We start from the raw sequence: 19,171 nt of genomic DNA, 5'->3' as shown, positions 1-19,171 counted from the left end.
TTGTATTTAATTCAAATTAATCTGGCGACTTGTTGCGTTCCTGAATCTTGTTTGCACGTGAAACGGTCTGACTGAACCTGTGTGTAGCCAAAGGCCAAAAGATAGCACACGCAGACGTCCCCTCGATAATGTTTCCCCCCTTTAGATAAATGCGTGTCTTTTTGTCTGTCAGGGACACTGTTCTGTTTTGGGAAATTACTAGATTGTAAAAGAAGTATTCATAACATTCGGAGAGAAATTGATCCAGTACCAGTACTCTAACTGGTGGGGTTAATTGTCCAAACACCAATAGAAACTCCTTCGGCCACAAGCAGAGACAGGCTCTTGGTCCGTGTATAGGCTACTGATGGGGATGCAGATGCAACTTGATTCAGCATTGTCTGAAGAAGAAAAAAAAGTTTGCGCGTAAAGGCGCATGAGACTGCAAACATCAAATGGATTAGAAACTCGGATTATGGAGGGGTTTGGAGTGGATAAATAAGAAGACCCGGGGTGGAGACCTGGAAGGAATTATTATTTGGGATACAAACCAATGCTATTGCATGAGCAGGGAACACCCCCCGTCCTCCTCCCCCATCGCCCCACACCGCCACCTCTACGTCGCGGACTCAGTTTCCGCTTCGCACGGTTGGTCATTGATGCGCACTGGAGGGCTGGAGAGGGAGCACGCACGAAAGAGAGGGAGACGTAGAATTGACAAACCAGAGCCTGGGCGAGAGAGGAGGGAAGAAGGAGGTGACGGACCTGCTCCACTGGGACACGGCTGTAGCTTACCGCTAGGAGCTATCGGCGGGATCGGCTCAAAAAAAAAGGACCTCAGCTGCAAAATGCACAATAAAGCACCGAGTGACGCTTTATAGCTGTCACATAGCCCGCGAAGATCTCCACTGTCTCGTCTCGGCTTCTTTGATATCTGGACTAACTGTGCGAGACAGAATTAAGTGGATTCATGGAGATTCTGTGCAGCTCCGTCGAGTAAAACGCCTGGATTATCTGATTTGACAGCGCGCTGGACGTTTTAAAGGAGAAGCGGCGTTTTTTTTCTGTTGTGCCATCGCCGCGTCCGGCTCTAGCCCACGACGTGTTTTTGTTTGTAGGTAAGCTGATCATGGTGTGACCCGACTACGTGTATTCATTGCGGCTGCAACTCGTAGCACCATAGTAGTTGCAGAAATCGCTGCTCGCAGACGCCTGAGTGTAGACTGCTGTTTTTTTAGGAACAATCATTTTGTTTCCATTTATTCTGGACTTCATATTTTGTCCTAATAAAGCTCGTGTCTTTAGTTTTGGGAACATGAACAGGAAATAGAATTCCGTAAAAGCGACCGTGTCCTGGGCATGCTACAATATGTGGTTATTATACTTCAAATACTGTAGATTCTATGCTGTGCACTTCCTTCTTATTCAAACATTTATTGATTAAAATAGACCGTGACAAACCTCATGCTTTAGATCAACTTTATGGTCTATATTTGTCATCTTTCCCTTTTAATGCTGATGTCTTTCAGTTGTACTTCTATAGATAGACAACTGCGGTTACATATTGTGGCAATAAAGTTTCTGCGGATCCGTTTTTTGTTCAACTTATTAAAATCAGTTCTGAGCGCCACACACACACACACACACACACACACTCTCACACACACACACTGACTCCTCTGCTTGCTCTTCCAGCTGGGACGGTGTAGTTTTCGGAGCTCCGGCCATGGCGGACCAAGAGGAGACGTTTGTCCTCCAAAACTCTCCAGGTGGCTCGGATTCAAGGGAATTACAGAGCGATAATAAATCAGAGAAACAGAACGGGACCTCGAGCAAATCCCCATCATCACAGACAACGTACATTCAGCAGGTCAGTATCCGCCTGCAGGCCTCACTCTCGCTGCTCACAAGTCTGGGGTCACACTCGCAGGGGTTACGAAAAGGTGTTTCGAGTGTTATGTATTTTAAGCCTTAAAGCAAATATCTGCCAACTGAACAGAGCAATTCTACCAAATTAACGTCTTCCAGTGTGTATATTTATGTTGTTGGTTGGATCTCATATTTAATTTAGTTCGCGGCCACTTAAAAGTTGCTCCAGGCAATTTTGCACTTTCTTGTTAAACTTCCAACTATGTGACCAATCACTTCTGCTGGAGGTTATGTTAATTATCACACATTTGATCTGATATTTTTACGCAGTAGATTTTTTTTTTGTAGTTTAAATATGTGTGCAGAAAGTTTATGATGACAGAATGGCAGTATACACACAAATAAGTCAATAATTCATAAAGATTCTACACTGGGTTACTCACTACTCGCTCAATTGGCGATCAGTTCAGTGTTTCAAAGTTGTTGTTTTTTTTAGCATGCTTTTCGAAACTTCTAATTGATGTTGAAAGTTTGACATTTTATATTTGACAGCTGAAAATGCTCTGGAGGCCTTAACGCCTTATTGGTCAATACATGACATATCCGCTTTAACTACAACAACAATGACTGTGATAAGCAGTAGAGAAAATGTTTTATTTTGAAGGGGATGGAGGGAATAAAAGTCTACCTGCACGAAAGGGAGCTATGGTCGAAGTTCCATGAAGTGGGAACGGAGATGATCATAACCAAAGCCGGACGGTAAGAGTATTATTTTTTTTTCTTTCTTTTTAAAGAACGATATTATTAAGGCTGGAGAAGCAGAAACACACTGGCTCCATGTGTGCTCCTCGGTAGCAGTTTGTGTGATTTTCTTATCTGGGATTTAAATGTAAACTTTAGGCAGGATTGGGGTTTTCCCCCCCTTACGCGTGTATTTAGAAATATGCATTAAGAGGAACCACAGAGAAAAAACTCAGAGCATCTGGTGGACGCTTTAACGCTTTGCGACACCACCACCGCACAGCCTACATTTTAGTCTGGGTGGCCTCGTTGGAGAATGCAATCCCATCGACCAAATCAGCCCGAGAGAGGGCAAACGGACAAAACCGCCCTCCGGTGTGAAATATTGCGGAGCCTCTCTCTTTACGCACACTTAAATGAAAACAATTTTGGAGCACATGTTCTCGCGTGCGTAAAATTACACGCAAACACGTCCTGCTTACTGCGTCCGCGATCTCGTCTCGCTTTCAGCTCTACGGTTGCCCCTCAGACCGTATCCAGGCAGAACAGATCGCGCTGAATTGAGTGTGAACTCGCATAAATGCACAATTACCGCCGGTGTCTCGTCCTGTCAAATGCCCCGCGGCTCACATGTGTTTTCTTAAATGATGGATATTAATAATTGAACGTAGATGCATTTCACTGCGCTCCCCTCGTTTTTTAATCATTGCAGAAAGTCTCCATTATATCCCCGTCAATCATTTCACTCCTGTATTTTGGCGAGAACTGACATTGCACAGCATCCCCCCCTCGTCCGCAGCCCCTTTCCCTTTAACTCGCGAGGCTTTCTATGACTATGAATTTCGTCCTGGACTGTGACAGCTATCAAATATCCAAGTGATTTACTAAACGGATCTTGGAAAAAAAAAAAAAATCTGGCATGCAGTGGAAAACGGTTTATAAGGGTTCCTCTTAGACCCAACGCCTTGCCCTGTAAGTAAAAGTAAGCTTTCCTCTCCAAAACAAATAAAAGCATATAGCCTATATAAAGTCATCTCACACGAGCTTTGCAAATGCGTTCAGTTTAGAAGTTGGAGTCTTTGAAAATGCAAACCGTGTTAAACATCAAAGCGCAAAAGCTGCAAAAGGTTTTAAAACGAGGGAAAAAAAATTGCATCGTATATTTTAGAGATTTCTTCTTGAGTTCAGAAATCCAGGAAAACACACTCCCATCTATTTTTTGCCTGTGTGCGCGTGTTGCCAACTTTTCCCACAGTTTGACTGAAATATCACTCGTTGTTCCTCACAGGAGAATGTTCCCCAGCTTCAAAGTGAAGGTCACGGGATTAAACCCCAAAACTAAATATATTCTCCTGATGGATGTTGTTCCTGCGGACGATCACCGATACAAATTCGCCGACAATAAATGGTACGTAAACAAAAGTGAAACTCGTTCTGGGGCGCCTTTCTTTAATTTTTACGAGCAGATGAAGGCGGGGATGGCCGTTTTTAGATTTTCTTTTAATTAATTATTTTTTTTAGTTAATATACATTGTCCTGATGGGCGACAATCGGAAGTGAGCATGTTATTTCCAGGAGAATTATTAACTGTGCATTTTCTAATGGTTGCCAAGAGTCAGCAGGGAGATATGTGTCTACCTGATCTTTCGGTGCTGGATGTTGATGGTGTTCCCTAAAGCTACCACCCGCCTATGTGCACTGCAACAAGGTTGTCTTTCCCGTAAACACTGTTATTTGTTTAGTGCCATGTCGATCTCCGACCTTGGACAGGGATGCTTTGCTTGGGTCAGTGCCTTTCAATAAAGGGATACTTAAAGAGGATAATCACATGCCTATACTGCCGATAATGACCTGTCCACGTTGGTCCAAAGCATGTCCTGGAACTAATTCTTCCAGATCTAACATGTCTACCAGTTCCACCTTTGACCAATTCAAAATCACGCTGCAAAGTTTTGAAAAAGCTGTAAAGGCCCATGGCCTTCGCGTTTCATTGCGCGCAATTGTGCGGTATAATCAAGTGAAATTAAACAGCCCTAATGGTGAGTAACAGTGTAAATAGCCTAAGTAAGCATGTTTGGCTCTGTTTACGTGTTAATATCATTCATTTTACTTTAGTCAGTTTCATTTGGTTGGAATACCCTTCTGATTTTCTGAATAACAGCACTGTTCAGGTTGTTTAGTGAACTATGTTTACGTCTGTGCGTCAGGTCTGTGACCGGGAAGGCAGAGCCCGCCATGCCCGGAAGGCTCTACGTTCACCCGGACTCTCCTGCCACGGGGGCGCACTGGATGAGGCAGCTGGTCTCCTTCCAGAAGCTGAAGCTGACCAACAACCACCTGGACCCGTTCGGACACGTAGGTGCCTAGGCCTATCATCTATACTATGTCTGTATCTGTAGTAACTTTGGGGCTGCGCCGAGTCCAAGCCGGGGAATCTATTTTGGTTTGACGTGTTGATCAGTGACACTAAAGGAGTGGGACGAGGCTTGAGCACCAATGCTGGTTTCCAGTAGCTAATTTTTGTGGAATAAGAGTTTCTTCGTTTAATTACAAACCTGTCATGCATTTTAAGACTCACAAAAAGAGAATTATTATTATAATTATTATCATTACTACAACAACCATAACTAAAATTATTATCACTTATTAAGTTTAAAAAGTTTAAAATCTGTGTGGTCAAATAATCTTAGAAATAAAACTACTACTACTCTACTAAGAATTTAATTAAAAACAAACAAATGAATGCTCCCTGCTACCGTCTTGTAAAAAAGAAAAAAAAAGTCACCATTTGAATATGGATGTTATTTGTTAAATTTACTTTTAAAGTAAAAAAAAAAAAAAAAAAAAAAAAAAAAAACTTTCAGTCAATGAAACAGAAGGCCTTACAACCTCACTGACCTCTGTTGTTACATTCACTTAATATATTCAGGGTATTTGGTGTTAAAAGTGTTGTAAAATGAACTTTCACTTTCAAACTATTATTATTTATATTTTTGCTGCTTTCTTGATTTGATATTTGCTCTTTCATATTTGTTTTATTTTTTTTCTCAACTTTTTTGGGCTGGTGGAGATACTATTTAGATATCCTGTCTCTGAATTGCAAAGGGCTGATGAACTGAGACTTTTTATCAGAACAATCCATCCTCTTATCATATCCTCTTGTTGCAAAGAGGGAAAAGTGTTACAATTTGTAGTTTTAAGTTTTAAGTGGATTGCAAGGAAAAAACTATGAAAATATATATAAATAAAATTATCTTCCTGTTAGGGAAATTTATTTATTTATTTTTTAATGCCAGGAAAAAAAGGAGCCCCTATTAATTTGATTCACATCTCACTGATTTGAGCAATTCATTCTTAACTGAAAACTGCATAAAATACAAAGCAGAAGTTAAAAAGGAATCAGGAATCAGCTGCAAAATGAGTAAACGAATAAATAAATAAGAAAATGGTGGAGGTGCTTTTGCATGCAGCATTTACATGCAGTTTTAAAGTTGCACAGCTAATACAAAAAGACAATACAATTTGTATCTGCAAATACAAAATTAATTTACATTCATATCTTATCTTATGAATATGCAAGTATTGCATTAGAATGCATTTCACACTGTCTCTGGTTATCTGTCTGTCCTTCCCTGTCACTCAACACAATGAACGCAACTTATAGGAGCAATGTTCTCATCAGTAAATGATGTTCAGCGAAAACATCAGCTTCATAACAAAAGGACAGTCATTATTTTAAAGTAGAAGATTTCATAAAGTGTCCTGGAAGCTCTCTCAGGGTTGCACGTTTTGCAGCCCGGGTTTATAACAGCACCCCCTATGTGCATTGTAGTTGTGGACCTCCTGGAAGTCATCTTGCATATATAGGGGAGCAGTTATTCACTTTTTAGCTAAAAAGGAAAAAGGCAATCCCCTGCCCTCCTCCTCCTCCTCCTCCTCCTCCTCCCCCTCCACCACCACCAATGAGAGGCTGCATGGTACCCATTTCCTTGCTTTAACTCCTCATTATTACTCACTATTTGGCTCCAGGCTTTTGTGATTACTGTCTTACCCTGAGCGGAACGCACCAACATAATTGACTTCATCAAGAGACAAGCCTGTTGGCGGCAAGGTTTCATAAAATCTTGAGTTGATGGGCACATCGAGGCCTAATTATTGACAGAATAGTCACAGTTAGTTTTGTTACCAACAGGCCATTTTTAGAGGAAAGAAATAAAAGCAAAAACGAGGGATACATGTGGTGCTTTGAAAGCTTTTTTTTTTTTTTTTAAAGAGGTTTATTAAAATATGTGAATGTTCTATTTATTACAGGTGTTAAATGCATATGGCTCATTCAAGGATGAGGAAAAAATGTAATCTATTTACGTTTCACAGAAAGGCAGAAACATATCTCTGAAACGTAGTCCTATGTTTTATTAACTGTATTCTAATGATTATACCTTCATTTACAATTATTATTGTTATTCCAATTATTCTTTCAAAACGCTTGCGTCACTGGTTCCAGTTTGGCAGTGGCTGGTTTCAGCCTTTCACACCTACAGTGTGTATTTCTATACACATAAGTCGCTATCTGTCCACATGGCACCTATAGGTGCCTTGCCAAGGCACAGCTGGTGAAGTGAAACTGGAGCTCAGTCGGAATGCGAGCAGCGTTGTAAATTCTGGGTTAAAGTGCGTTTTTGATTGGTTGCAGCGCTTCCTGGCTCACCCTCTTTCGTGCTGGGAGACAGCACCATGGGATTCATAAATGAAACACTGGTGTCTGGCCAGAAATGCGCTCCATCAGCTTGTTGGTCCAGCTGGTTGAAATAACTTATAGATGATTTATAATTACTAGCAGGGCGACATGAGACCAAAACATATTGCTGGTGCAGACTGGACCAAACTCACGGACGGGCCTGGAGCTGAAGTTTTTTCTCCAGAAACGTCTGGTAAATTAGATACACGTCAGCGGGCTGAGCGGGGCCGAGCTCGGAGGCTCAGGGCTGCTGTAAAGGAGTTTAACAGGAAACATGGAAGTCTTGAGCCCCATCGAGCCTATTTGCTTGGAGACAGTTAATTTTGGGGCTTTTAAAAAAAAATAAAAATAATAATTAAGTTAATCACAGAATCAGGCTAGAATGCAACTTGCAAAGGCGTTTATTTTTGTGAGACACACACAAAAAAGTGAGCTGTGTCAGTTGTGAATTGAAAGATTTTTGTTGTGTATATTTATTGATATTTTCTAGTAGAAAGGGGTTCATAAGGTCAATAAAAACTAATCTTTTAACTGCATATGTAATGGGTTACATACAGGCACATAACTGTACTAGCTTAGTCTCAACTGCATAGTTAATGTGTTTTAAATGTGGTTTTATGACGAAAACAATATGGATTTATTAAGATTCTACACTGGTTGTGTAGATCAGCTAAGTAGAAATCCTCAACAGCTTTACTTAAGTGTGTGTTTTAAGCTGCGCAGTTGCTATTTAGCTATTTTTAGTTGCCCTGTTTTAGTTCTTTTTGCATTAATATAACGCTGAGAAGATAGGAAATGGATTGTTTAAATTAACTTCACCATGACAATCTGCAACTTGTGAGTTGTGTGTAGGTTACTGTATCTAATAATAATACAACACAGAGGAAAGGGCCATAGTAACACACGTTTGTTTGTTTTTTTCCTTTCAATACCTCTATGCTTTTACTTTGACAAAACTGTGAATACACCACTTTTATTTATATGGGTTACTTCCAGTAGTAAATTCTTGCAAACTGTTGCACAACGGCGCTGATTTGGTCTCATGGCTACAAATTGGTGTTTTTCCTGTATTTTGAATTCCTAAATATACTTTGTATTTGTCTCAAGTTTCATACCGAGCTCTTTCTTTGATCTCCCCCCTCGTCTCCCAGAATATTTCTTAGTGTTACCCCCACCCCTCCCTCAGTTCACTCTTGCACTCGTCTCCCAGTCTTCCCACACATGTTTTGGCCAGGAGGGTGGAGTGTGAGGATCGCACTGTTTATATTTCGATGGCAGTGTGCGATGAGCAATAGACGGCGGTGTACAAAGCCGGCTAATCCCGAAACTCTCTGATGTGCTGGAACATGAAAGCAAAGGGCAGCGGCGTGAGACCCAGGGTGATCCCTCACTATCATTAAATACTATCATCCAGAGGCTGGTCGGGTGGGGTGAGAGTGGGGGTGTGGGGGGGAGGCGGAGAGATACAGGGAACCAGGCGGGGCAGAGACTGGGCCACGGAGACGAGGCATATATGCTGTGGGTGGTCTGCAGCTACACCCCTACCACCGCAACCCCGGTGGACTTTGGGAACCCACAGCCAGTGGACCATTCCAGTGTGAAACTTTGGATAGCCCGTGTCCACGCAACTTCTAATATGTCTTAATAATGTCAAGGCATTTTTAGCTTCTGAAACCCTGCACTGTGCTGCATGACACATGTTTACATTGACGGACTTGTTGTGGTTTGTCCCGGTCTTACATAAATCGGTGCAGCAGCAAATAAGACAGTAATAAGTGCATGGATGAGAACACGTTTTCCCAAACCTTTTTTTTTTTTTTTTTTATTTTTTATTTCTGCACTGTGTTCAATGGAAGTGTCATTCATGAATATAATGACAAACAGAATAGTAGAGCTGCTTAATAGTCCCAAGAAAGAGGGATATGGTTTTCATTAGCCCAATGACACAACATATTACAGAAATAATCCACCTAAATATTAAAATGATGTCATTTAATGAACCAGGCCAGAGCTAAACAAATCTGACATTTTCTGCATCGTGTCAGTAACGTCCAGTAAACTATACATGCATCGTTTTGCCCAGTTTCTGTCCATTACAAAAACATGTCGTACCATAAAATGAGATCAAGTTCAACTGGGAATTAGTAATGAATAACTACTGTATTGTGTCTAGGCCTCCACTCAACTCTCAGAGGAAAAAAAAAAAAAAAAAAAAAGATTCTGCAAGATTCTCTCACAGGAGGATCGGTGCAATCCCATGTCATCCCATGATAGGCAATAGGAGGGACACTCGTGGGACACGAAGGTGGAAGCATTAAGAAAAAAGCAAGAAAAAACATAAATATAATATAATAACCAAAACATTGAAATAAATCCATGAAACGGTTAGATTTCTTCAAGGCTGGTGGTCATGGTCCATTAAAAAAAAGGCTTGAGATGGATGGATGGACGGATGGATGGACGGATGGATGGATGGATGGATGAATGGATGGGCATACTACAAAGTTCAAAGTTCAAGTTCAGCTGTGTGGACCACGTCTTAGCTATAGCCGTCACGTAAAGACAGAGGTCAAGCTTGTGTCAGTCATGTCACTGCATCCATGTGACTTTAACCACCGGAACTGTACTTTAAATACTGTTGTACAGTAATTAATACATTTTGTGCATTGAGACAGCAACATTTTATTTGCTTCTTGTTTTCCAAAATAACTTTTTTTTTTATTGCAGTTCAAATAGAACATGCTAGACCTTCTTTTGATATTCAGGCCTTCAAGTCATTAAAAACACACGTGGCCAAATTTTATTTGAGATATTTAGAAAAGCAGTAACGTTTTAATTGCATTTTGTAGTCCAAAAAAGGGTTTGTTTGTCCATAAAAGTGCAGTTGATCTCACATCATTAGTCGTCTTTGAGATTAATGGATAATAACAACTTAACCTAAATGCAAATATATCATGCCAAATTGAAGCCAATAACATTTCTGTGGCCTTATATAGATTTGATATTATGATCCACAAATGTCTCGTCCAGGTTTGCGTTTATTTTCGAATGTCTTCTGTAAAAAAAAAAAAAAAAAAAAAGAAAGAAAGAAAAGAAAAAAAGATAAAGTCTTGACATCTGTGCAAAACGGTGTGTGACACTTGCCAGCACATGCGCAACAGTTGTCCCCACCTCCAAATTAAAACAAAGCGTCAGAAATGCAATTGTGGTGTGTTCTGATGAAAGTAATTTACAGGGAAATGTATGTAGTCTCTCTATTAAATCCTCGCCTCCAAAATATTACTTAAGCAAGGTATGAGTGCCATTTAAAATGTTTTTGCTCCGAAGAAGGCTCGTTTTTCTTCTCTCGTCTTTCCTTTTTTCCCTTTTAAAGAAATAGTGCTTGTCTGTAACAACGTGCTGATATGAATTTAACGTTATTTTTGTTTTTTGTTTTTTCCAGATCATCTTAAATTCAATGCACAAGTACCAACCGAGGATCCACATCGTCAAAGCGGATGAGAATAACGGCTTCGGCTCTAAAAACACGGCCTTCTGCACTCACGTGTTCCCGGAGACGGCCTTCATTGCGGTCACGTCCTATCAGAACCACAAGGTAAATGGGCCTGGGCCTGCATTCGGATTTTTGCTCGACACCAGTAAATGCGCAACCTTAAAATCAAAGGCGTAATTTATGAGGTGGTTTAATTAAGTCTCCAACGAGGTACGGAAACAGAAGTAACGCTGCCCTTTGCGATTTCAGAATGTTACCAGAAAAAAAAAAATGCAGAATTGTGTTAAACATTTTAAGTAATTAAAACAAAAGGAAAAAAAGAAAAGAAAGTATAATTCCCTTAGTTTCTATTTTTTTTTTTTTTTTGTGGGGACAGTGGAGTGAAGGAGAGAAAAAGAAAGGCACGGCTCTCTGCGAGTTTAAAACCTGCAGTCAGCTGGAAATCGCTGATATCACATTGAGCCACTGACAGACGAGGGAATAACTTCAGATACTCCGACTAGACGACGTCTGACCTCAAGCGACTTTTTCCAAGTTGCAGGCTCACAGCGCTTTGTAGAGTGAGACAAGCTGAAGATAAACCGGATAAAGCTTTGGCACGACTTTCCCAGCCCCACGGTACTACCTATAAAATTACAGCGTAATAATAATCATAATAATGACAATAATAGGCTAACAAGTCGACGTAAATAAATAATTGTTGCGCAACCAAACCCGGGCCTAATTATTTAAATGAAAACGTGCGCTTTATTTTTCACAATATTTGTGTAGTGAGGTAAACATGAACTTAAATATCCCTTCAGTTTTGTAGCCTTTGACTTTTTATCTGCCTTACTTATTTACATCTACTTTATTTATTTAAAAAATGCTTTGCGTAAAATATGCGCAACAGGCGCAAACCTTGTCTCGTTTCAAAAGTTTAAATTCACTTTGCTTGCACAAAATAAAAATGCTGCGGTTTATATTCTACATCCTAATGCGTTAGGCTTGTTTTATCAATCAAGTTTTATTGATTCGGTTAAATGGCTCACCTTTCTGTTTGCAACTATTTGGGAAATTCTCTCTTTTTTTCCCACTTATCAGTAATTTGGAACTTTTTACGCAAATAATGTGACGAAAGAAACACCGTGTTTACGCTGTACAGCTTTCTGGAGAGAGAAAAAATGCAAGTGTATGTAAACAGCGTCTGTTTAACATCGTTTAACCACGCAGGCCTATATGTTTTTAGTTTGGGGAATACGGGAGAAAGGGGCGAAAGCTCATAATGTGCCTGCAGCCAATAAGACGTCTCTGCGCTTCTGGGAACAGGAAGCACAAAATGACCAACATTCTGTAGAAACCATTCATTATTTTCAAACATGTTATTGGGGGGCTGAGATCGTAACCCCGGGCTAATTATTGGGGCTTTCCAGGCCTGCAGAAAAACAAGCATTTCTGATTTCCAGGCGCTTTACCACAACTGTCTAATCAAACAGTTTAACATCTGCCAGAGCAATATGTGCTGCAGGCATGTGTCCAATTCACCTGTTAGACTCTCAGCTAATGAAAAAAAGTCACTGGTTTCCTGACGCAGCTGTAATTAAAACATTTTTTTTTTTTTTGAAAATCGTGTTTTCTTAAGAAATCTGAATTTTTGAATGAAGGCCAGTAACTCTATATCTTAGGTTATATTAAATAAATCTTGTTCTAAGTACGATGTCTTGGTTAAAATAGCCCAAAGCATCTGGAATTATGTTTATGTAGCCTCAGTTATTTTAATGAGCATAGTTTGGACACACTGCCTAGTAAAACTGCAGTCTTTGAAGCTGAGAATGAATTTCGCCCAATCGTCTTGAGTCTACTCCCAAATTATTTTTAACCATATTCTCTGCTCTGATTATTCTCATCTTCTGAGCACAGTCCGTCCAAAAATATTTTCTTTCCATGTAAACTGAACTATCCTACCTACTACCTCAGGACTGGTATGTATATAGGCCTTGCTGCACATTTGGGACACCTGCAGAGGAGGAGTGCAGCAGCAGATGCTCAAAAACTGATGAAATATAAATGATCTGCTATTAAAGCCTGCTAGCAAAGTGTCACACAAGAGATTTTACAAGGTTTGGTGAAAGTGTCAGCCAGCGTGCAGACAAAACTTCCAGTCTTCAAAAAAAAAAAAAGCTGGAAGCACACAAGAGCTGCCAACTAATTACCTGCCAGAAACCATTGCTCACAGGAGGGATATCCCTGGATTGTGTAGAACTTCTTTAGGATTAATTTACCGTAATGGGGAGGTTCTCAAAAATAAATTCTGCACTTGTTTAGTTTGGTATTGGCAAAGAAATTTTTACCGCAAAACATAAGTCAAATTACTTGCTATCAACTCTGCTAAACTTGACACAATCTAATGTAACATAAATGATGCGCTAAAAATATGAGATGTATTGAACTATTACACTTAGCAGATTTGTAAAAGCATGTTATTTTTGTCTACGTCTTCTGTCATTTCACTCTTTTGAGTAACATGTACGCGTCAAGTCAAAGAAGGCTGTTATTGAACATTTATATAAATTTAATAACTTCTGTATTTAACTTTAATACCATTGCTTACTTGTGTCAATTGTAACAGCAATAACTAGCAAAACAAATGTAATTTGCTAATACAAAGCGTGTTTGCCATTTCAGATAACCCAGCTGAAGATTGAAAACAACCCGTTTGCAAAAGGTTTCCGTGGAAGCGATGACATGGAATTGCACCGTATGTCCAGAATGCAAAGGTAGCGGCACATCTCAAATAACCATCTGTTGATTTTGGAACATTTTCCTCGAGCGCTGTTTATTTAATTGATCTTGTGGGCTCCAATCTATGGAAACACTGACACATGCTGAATGATGTCAAATGAGTGGATTAAATGCAGCCTCAATTAGGCAGGGGTTACTGACATCCTGGTCACACAGTCACTTAACAAGCCCCACTTTAATCCTTCAATCACACAAACGCAAGCCAGCAATGAGTGTTATTTTCAGTGAGTGTTATTTTCAGTGATGTAAGTGTAGCTCTTGATCGTCAGCCAGGTTTCATGCTGAAGACTTTTATGGCTGATCTGGCAGAACCTCTGAAACATGACTGTAACATCTCTCTTCCATGAAGCTCTTTCTACCCGGATGTTCCAACTTGCTTGTGCGTCTGTTGCATATGTGCGCGTACATATATGTGCATTTGTGCTGAACCAGTGGTATCGCTTGGTCAGGCAGCCAAGGCAATACACGACCACACTGCGCTCTCTCCCTCGCTTTTATTCAGTCCAGATGAGGGATGGAGTCCATACTGCATGGAAAACACTTTTTCAAAGGAGAAAATCTGGTTTTCAAACCCCCCACTCTCCCCCCCATTTGGGCAGCCCATGCACACACTAGTGCATTCAAATGAAGAAATCCCAAATCAGACAAAAGTGGAAAAGCCGCTTGGCTTTTCTGCAAGGTGTTAAAATCCTGCATCCTTCCCATAACCTTTACTCCCAGCCAAAGCATAAAACTCTTTATGATCAAGCATTTAAGATTAATGTCGTGATTTACTTTGCAGTGAAAATCCCTGAACACTCAATAGATTTCTGTTCTTTCAAGTAGTCCTAAAAAAAATCGGACACTTGATTGTACTAGACACACGTTAAGTTACCGTAAGTAGGTGCGTGCCACAAGATAATAGGACGTTTTTAGTGCAGCGCTTTTCAGCTATCACAACTTGCAAATGTATAGAACTTGGTGAGAGTCCAAACCACACTATCAATCTTAACATGCCGTAGCCCAATCCTGCCGAGTCCAGTAAGCAAAGGCACGTCTGCTCTTGGTTACACTTTTAAGGGGAGAGCTTATTGCAAAACCAGGTCACTTTTTCAACTGAATGTAACCCTGAAATCAAAGAACCCAAAGTAGCAAAATGATCTATTGATGGATCCTGTGGATTAATAGGAGAGAAATACATGCTAGCATTTTCAACAGAAGGGATTTTCCCCAGAGGAGTGTGTCTCTGTGTGTCCTAAGTGGGAGTGAATCGCTGTGAATTGTGACGCTGAACATTGCCGATTGAGTCTGTGAGTCTATGATGAATTGAACCGTACAGGAAAAAAAGCTATTAAAATAGCAATTTTCTGTTGAGAGACCATGTCTTGTTCAGTCTTAAACACGTTTAATATTTCACGGTGTCAGCTGGAGACAATTACTAATAACAGCATTCATATGTGTGCATGTAATCACACAGCACCAAGGAGTATCCGGTAGTGCCTCGCAGTACAGTGCGACAGAGAGTCGGCTCCAGCCACAGTCCGTTCAGTGGGGAGGTCCAAGGCATGGCCACGCCAAGCACCCTGAGCTCCCAGTACTCCCAGTGCGAGAACGGTGTCACAAGCACATCGCAGGACATGCTGCCCCAGTCAGGCTCCTACCCCCTGCCACATGAACACGGACAAGAGTACCACTGCATCAAGAGGAAAGGTAGGAGACTCTAAAGTGACTTTATTGAATATGAGAGACTTCGATGCATCAAAAAAGATGACTGATAGATTCTTCATTTGGTACAAGTCGATAATCATGTCCACTGCTGTTAACAGTATGGTTCTGTTTCAGTACTAGATTGTAGTTATGTTTAAATGTTATTAAATCACACAATATGTTCTATTAGAGACAAATATTAAAAAAAAATAATAAATGTATGGCATTAACCAGCGCATTCAAGGAAGGTATGGTGTCATCTGCATAACAAGTGATCAAATATATAGGTCTTCAACAGGGGGTCACAAAATCTTTGGTTGATTAGACATTTTTTATAGATTTTTTAAAATTCCCCCCAGAAATTTAAATTTCTTTAAATACACATTAACATAAATCCAACATATTTTAGTAAAGGGGCAGCTTAATATTGTATGCAAAATGATAATAATTAGACCAAGTTTAATATAGAACACATATAGTAGGTAAGGGGTCCCTACTTAATCTCTCCTTCAGTTTGGGGGTCCTTGATCTGAAAATTATTGAAGACCCCTGACCTAATAGAATAAATATTATTTGTTGAACTAACTTTTTGAATAATTGAATAACACTGTTGCCTGCCTCTGTAACTCTACCTGCAGTGGAGGATGACTGTCACTCAGGTGAGCACAGCTATAAGAAAGCCTACCTGGAGAGCTCGTCCAGTGAGGAGGACCATTACTATCGGCCCGTCGGCTACGCCCAGAGCCTCAGCCTTGCTGGTGGGCCCTACCGCAGCGAATCCAGCCAGCGGCAGGCCTGTATGTACGCCAGCGCCTCACAAGGCGCTGAGCCCGTTCCCAGTTTGGAGGACATCAGCTGCAACACTTGGGCTAGTGTCTCACCCTACGGTGGCTGTTCCGTCACCACCATGCAGCCAATGGAGCGACTGCCCTACCAGCACTTCTCTGCTCATTTCACCTCAGGGTCTCTGGTGTCCAGACTAGGAGGGGTGGGGGGCCACGCCTCTCCGCAGCTGGGTGACGGCCACCATCCGGCTATGTACCAGAGTTCCATGACCCACCAGACTCTGGGCCGCCAGTGCAGTCCTGGAGCTGGTATCCAGTCGCCAACTGCTGGCCTACAGGGAAACGAGTACCTCTATACACATGGCATACCACGTACACTATCGCCACACCAGTACCACTCAGTACATAGTGTAAGCCTCATGCCAGAATGGAGCGAGAACAGCTAAAAGAGTTTTTTTTTTATCGTTCAAATACAAATATTGAAATAAAAAAATGGAAAAGGACCAAAATAATGCAGGGTTTAGATGAAATTATATTTATATTTTTTTGAGTATGTGTTGTTATTCATCTTAATGAGATCCTTCTCGGTTCACTGACATCAATGAAAATTCATAGAATGGTGTTGGCTTGGATAGAAGGCATCTCATCACTTAACTTGTTGTGACAGCATCTGCACTTATAAGCAAATGGGTTGAGAATGAATAAAGAGGAGCTGGACCTGAACAAAGACTGCTCAAGTGCACAGAACACTGACACTGAACAGAAGGACAGAAATGCCTCGGATGCTTGGCCAACAGTCCCCAAGTTGGCCGTGTTCTCGTGCAGTGGTGTTTTTTGGACGTCTGTGTTTGAAGTGAGACTAGTACGTATATTTGAAGTCTTTTCTAACAAAAAATCTTGTTTTTGTATTCATGTCCCAAATTTGTGTTTTTAAAAAAGGACGTTGGTCTTCTGTCACGTTAGTCCAACTTCTCATTTTCTTTCTTTTTGTAGTTAACGATTTACTTAGTAAAACTGCTATATGTTTAAAAAATGAATAAGCAGATGTGAGCTTTTGTTGTGGCTTCTTGGTGACTATGCTTGCTCTTTAATCTCTCAGAAGGGTGACTGTGTTTCCTACTTCATGGGTACATTTAGATGCACATCAAAAATGTGATATTAATTCCATTTCGAAAGCCGCAGCTGTAAAAACCAGGAACAGGGCAGCTGTTCAGCTAAAATGTTTTTTTAATTGTGCAGATGTTTCGGGCTAATGTCCTCCTCGCCAAGTAAAGTGACAACACTGTCAGAAGAGGTGTAAAAATGTAAACGATGACAAGACTTAGGAGAGTAAACCTGAACTGTATTCAAACTGTTAATGATTTAATCGGCTATGTTTAGTACTTGGAGCTACTAGTCATCCAGTTTATAGAGTGCACTACACAGTGGCATAGTCAAGTCACATTGTGTCAACATAACACAACACCAAAAATCCTTCACAGCACCATAATAAAACATCAAGTTTACCCTCCCTGTATCCAGATCTACAACCTGCTCTTAGGTATTCACAACACACACTTTGAAGCTGCATCAACAGAACTGTGTCCTGTCCTCCTTGGATGGCTTATAAAAGAACCTAAAGATTAATTATTCTCTATGGATGTATACGTGAGAACTGGTTGCTAACAGACTAATGATAGGTGGTATCTGTCTGTGAGTTGGTCACCTTGCTGTGCAGTTTCTCTGTCCCCTTATTATGCAATTACTACAATTTAAAGATGGGCAAAAAAAAGTAAACTCAGGCCAGAAAGGCAGATTTCTAAGCAACTCCTTTATTTAATAAGGTTTAATATTTAAACACCATTAAAACATATACGGTATGGTGCCTCATTTTCTGTACAGCTTTTGGTACAATTGGCCTTTGTTGTAACTCCATTCTGCAGATGCCTTAAAACTAACAGTAATAAACAATGTGCAAAAGTGAATTAAAGCTAGACGTTTGGTGCAGACCATGCTCCAATCATACGTAAGCTTAATTACACTGAACAATTATATAAAAGTGGAGCTAATTCCACAAAAATACTTCGTCACAGTAGGGTAATATGGGTTTTTATGTCTAAATGTGTGCAATGGTCTCTAGATATTTCATAAGAGTTTCAAAAACAGTCCAGACTGGCATTCAAAGATGGATTTTTTTTCCTTGGTGCTTTGTCATTTTGCCAAAATCTTGCCACAGCCTACAGTATTTATGTATGTGGAGTGTAAAACATAACACCTGAGAGTGACCTACGGTATACAGAGATTCGGGTCATCATTTGAGGTGGCATTGTTGCATCTCTGGGTAATTTATATCTGAAGTGTTGAACTAATAACTATAGTTTGCCGTCTTTCTGTAATGAAATCTAAATCTGAAGGATATTTCTCATGCAAATTCTGATTGTGTGTTTTATGCATCTCATGTTGTACCCAGTGAATGTGTGAGTGACTCAAATAATTTGCATTAATCCTCAAAATGGCACTTCTCCGGAAAACAGCAGTCGGATGCCTCGGAGTATGAATTTAAAAATGTAAAACAAAATTTACTTGATACACGTTATGAAGCCAGGGTCAGCTTCACCACACAAATGAGTGTAGAGGTATGTTTGACATGTGGACAAAGGCTAATTCTCAAACGCTTGTAGTTCGATAGAATGTTTTTTTGTCAATAGTATTTATTTTTCAACTATGTAAATCAGCTTGTTCCTGCATGTATCAAAGATAGATGGTCCAGTTTCTTTTCTTTTATAGCCTGCTTTTATTTTGTTTTTTTGATTGTATAGGATTTTCTAATCATACCTATATAGAAAATGGAAGATTACAGCTGTCTAATAGTGTCAAAACAAGATTGAAAAACCATAAAGAATTGAGTATCTATGTAAATAAACATGTACATAACAGAATACCTGCAATAAATTAAAAAAAAAAAAAAAAACTAAATCACCTTGCCAAATTGTGTTCCCTTTTACCCCAGATATTTTTCATTGTCACACAATGTTTAAATCCATTTACAAAGAGGCTAACAATGAGTTCACTTCAAGATACTTTCCAGCTCTATATTTTACTTTTTTTTTCCTGCATTGC

General features: G+C 40.1%; 1 protein-coding gene across 1 annotated transcript; it reads left to right on the top strand.

The window, feature by feature from the left end:
• Nucleotides 1–645: 645 nt before the first annotated feature.
• Nucleotides 646–18,965, top strand: tbx5a (T-box transcription factor 5a). Its single transcript, XM_047569096.1, has 9 exons — nucleotides 646–1,097; nucleotides 1,675–1,849; nucleotides 2,513–2,607; nucleotides 3,878–3,997; nucleotides 4,797–4,944; nucleotides 10,770–10,922; nucleotides 13,485–13,576; nucleotides 15,058–15,290; nucleotides 15,926–18,965. Exons 2-9 carry the CDS (start codon nucleotides 1,706–1,708, stop codon nucleotides 16,516–16,518), a joined length of 1,578 nt encoding a protein of 525 aa, XP_047425052.1. The 5' UTR covers nucleotides 646–1,097; nucleotides 1,675–1,705; the 3' UTR covers nucleotides 16,519–18,965.
• Nucleotides 18,966–19,171: the final 206 nt, after the last annotated feature.

The sequence above is a fragment of the Mugil cephalus genome, chromosome 19, assembly GCF_022458985.1.
Source record: "Mugil cephalus isolate CIBA_MC_2020 chromosome 19, CIBA_Mcephalus_1.1, whole genome shotgun sequence".
Taxonomy (NCBI): domain Eukaryota; kingdom Metazoa; phylum Chordata; class Actinopteri; order Mugiliformes; family Mugilidae; genus Mugil; species Mugil cephalus.
The sequence above is the reverse complement of the archived record's forward strand: the minus strand, read 5'-3'. Positions and strand labels throughout refer to the sequence as shown.

Excerpts from the sequence above, each read along its gene's own strand:
- tbx5a (XM_047569096.1), top strand. The coding sequence starts at position 1,706 with ATGGCGGACCAAGAGGAGACGTTTGTCCTCCAAAACTCTCCAGGTGGC. Across the intron at positions 2,608-3,877 it reads ATCATAACCAAAGCCGGACG|GAGAATGTTCCCCAGCTTCA; the intron begins GTAAGAGTATTA and ends TGTTCCTCACAG. Across the intron at positions 3,998-4,796 it reads AAATTCGCCGACAATAAATG|GTCTGTGACCGGGAAGGCAG; the intron begins GTACGTAAACAA and ends TCTGTGCGTCAG.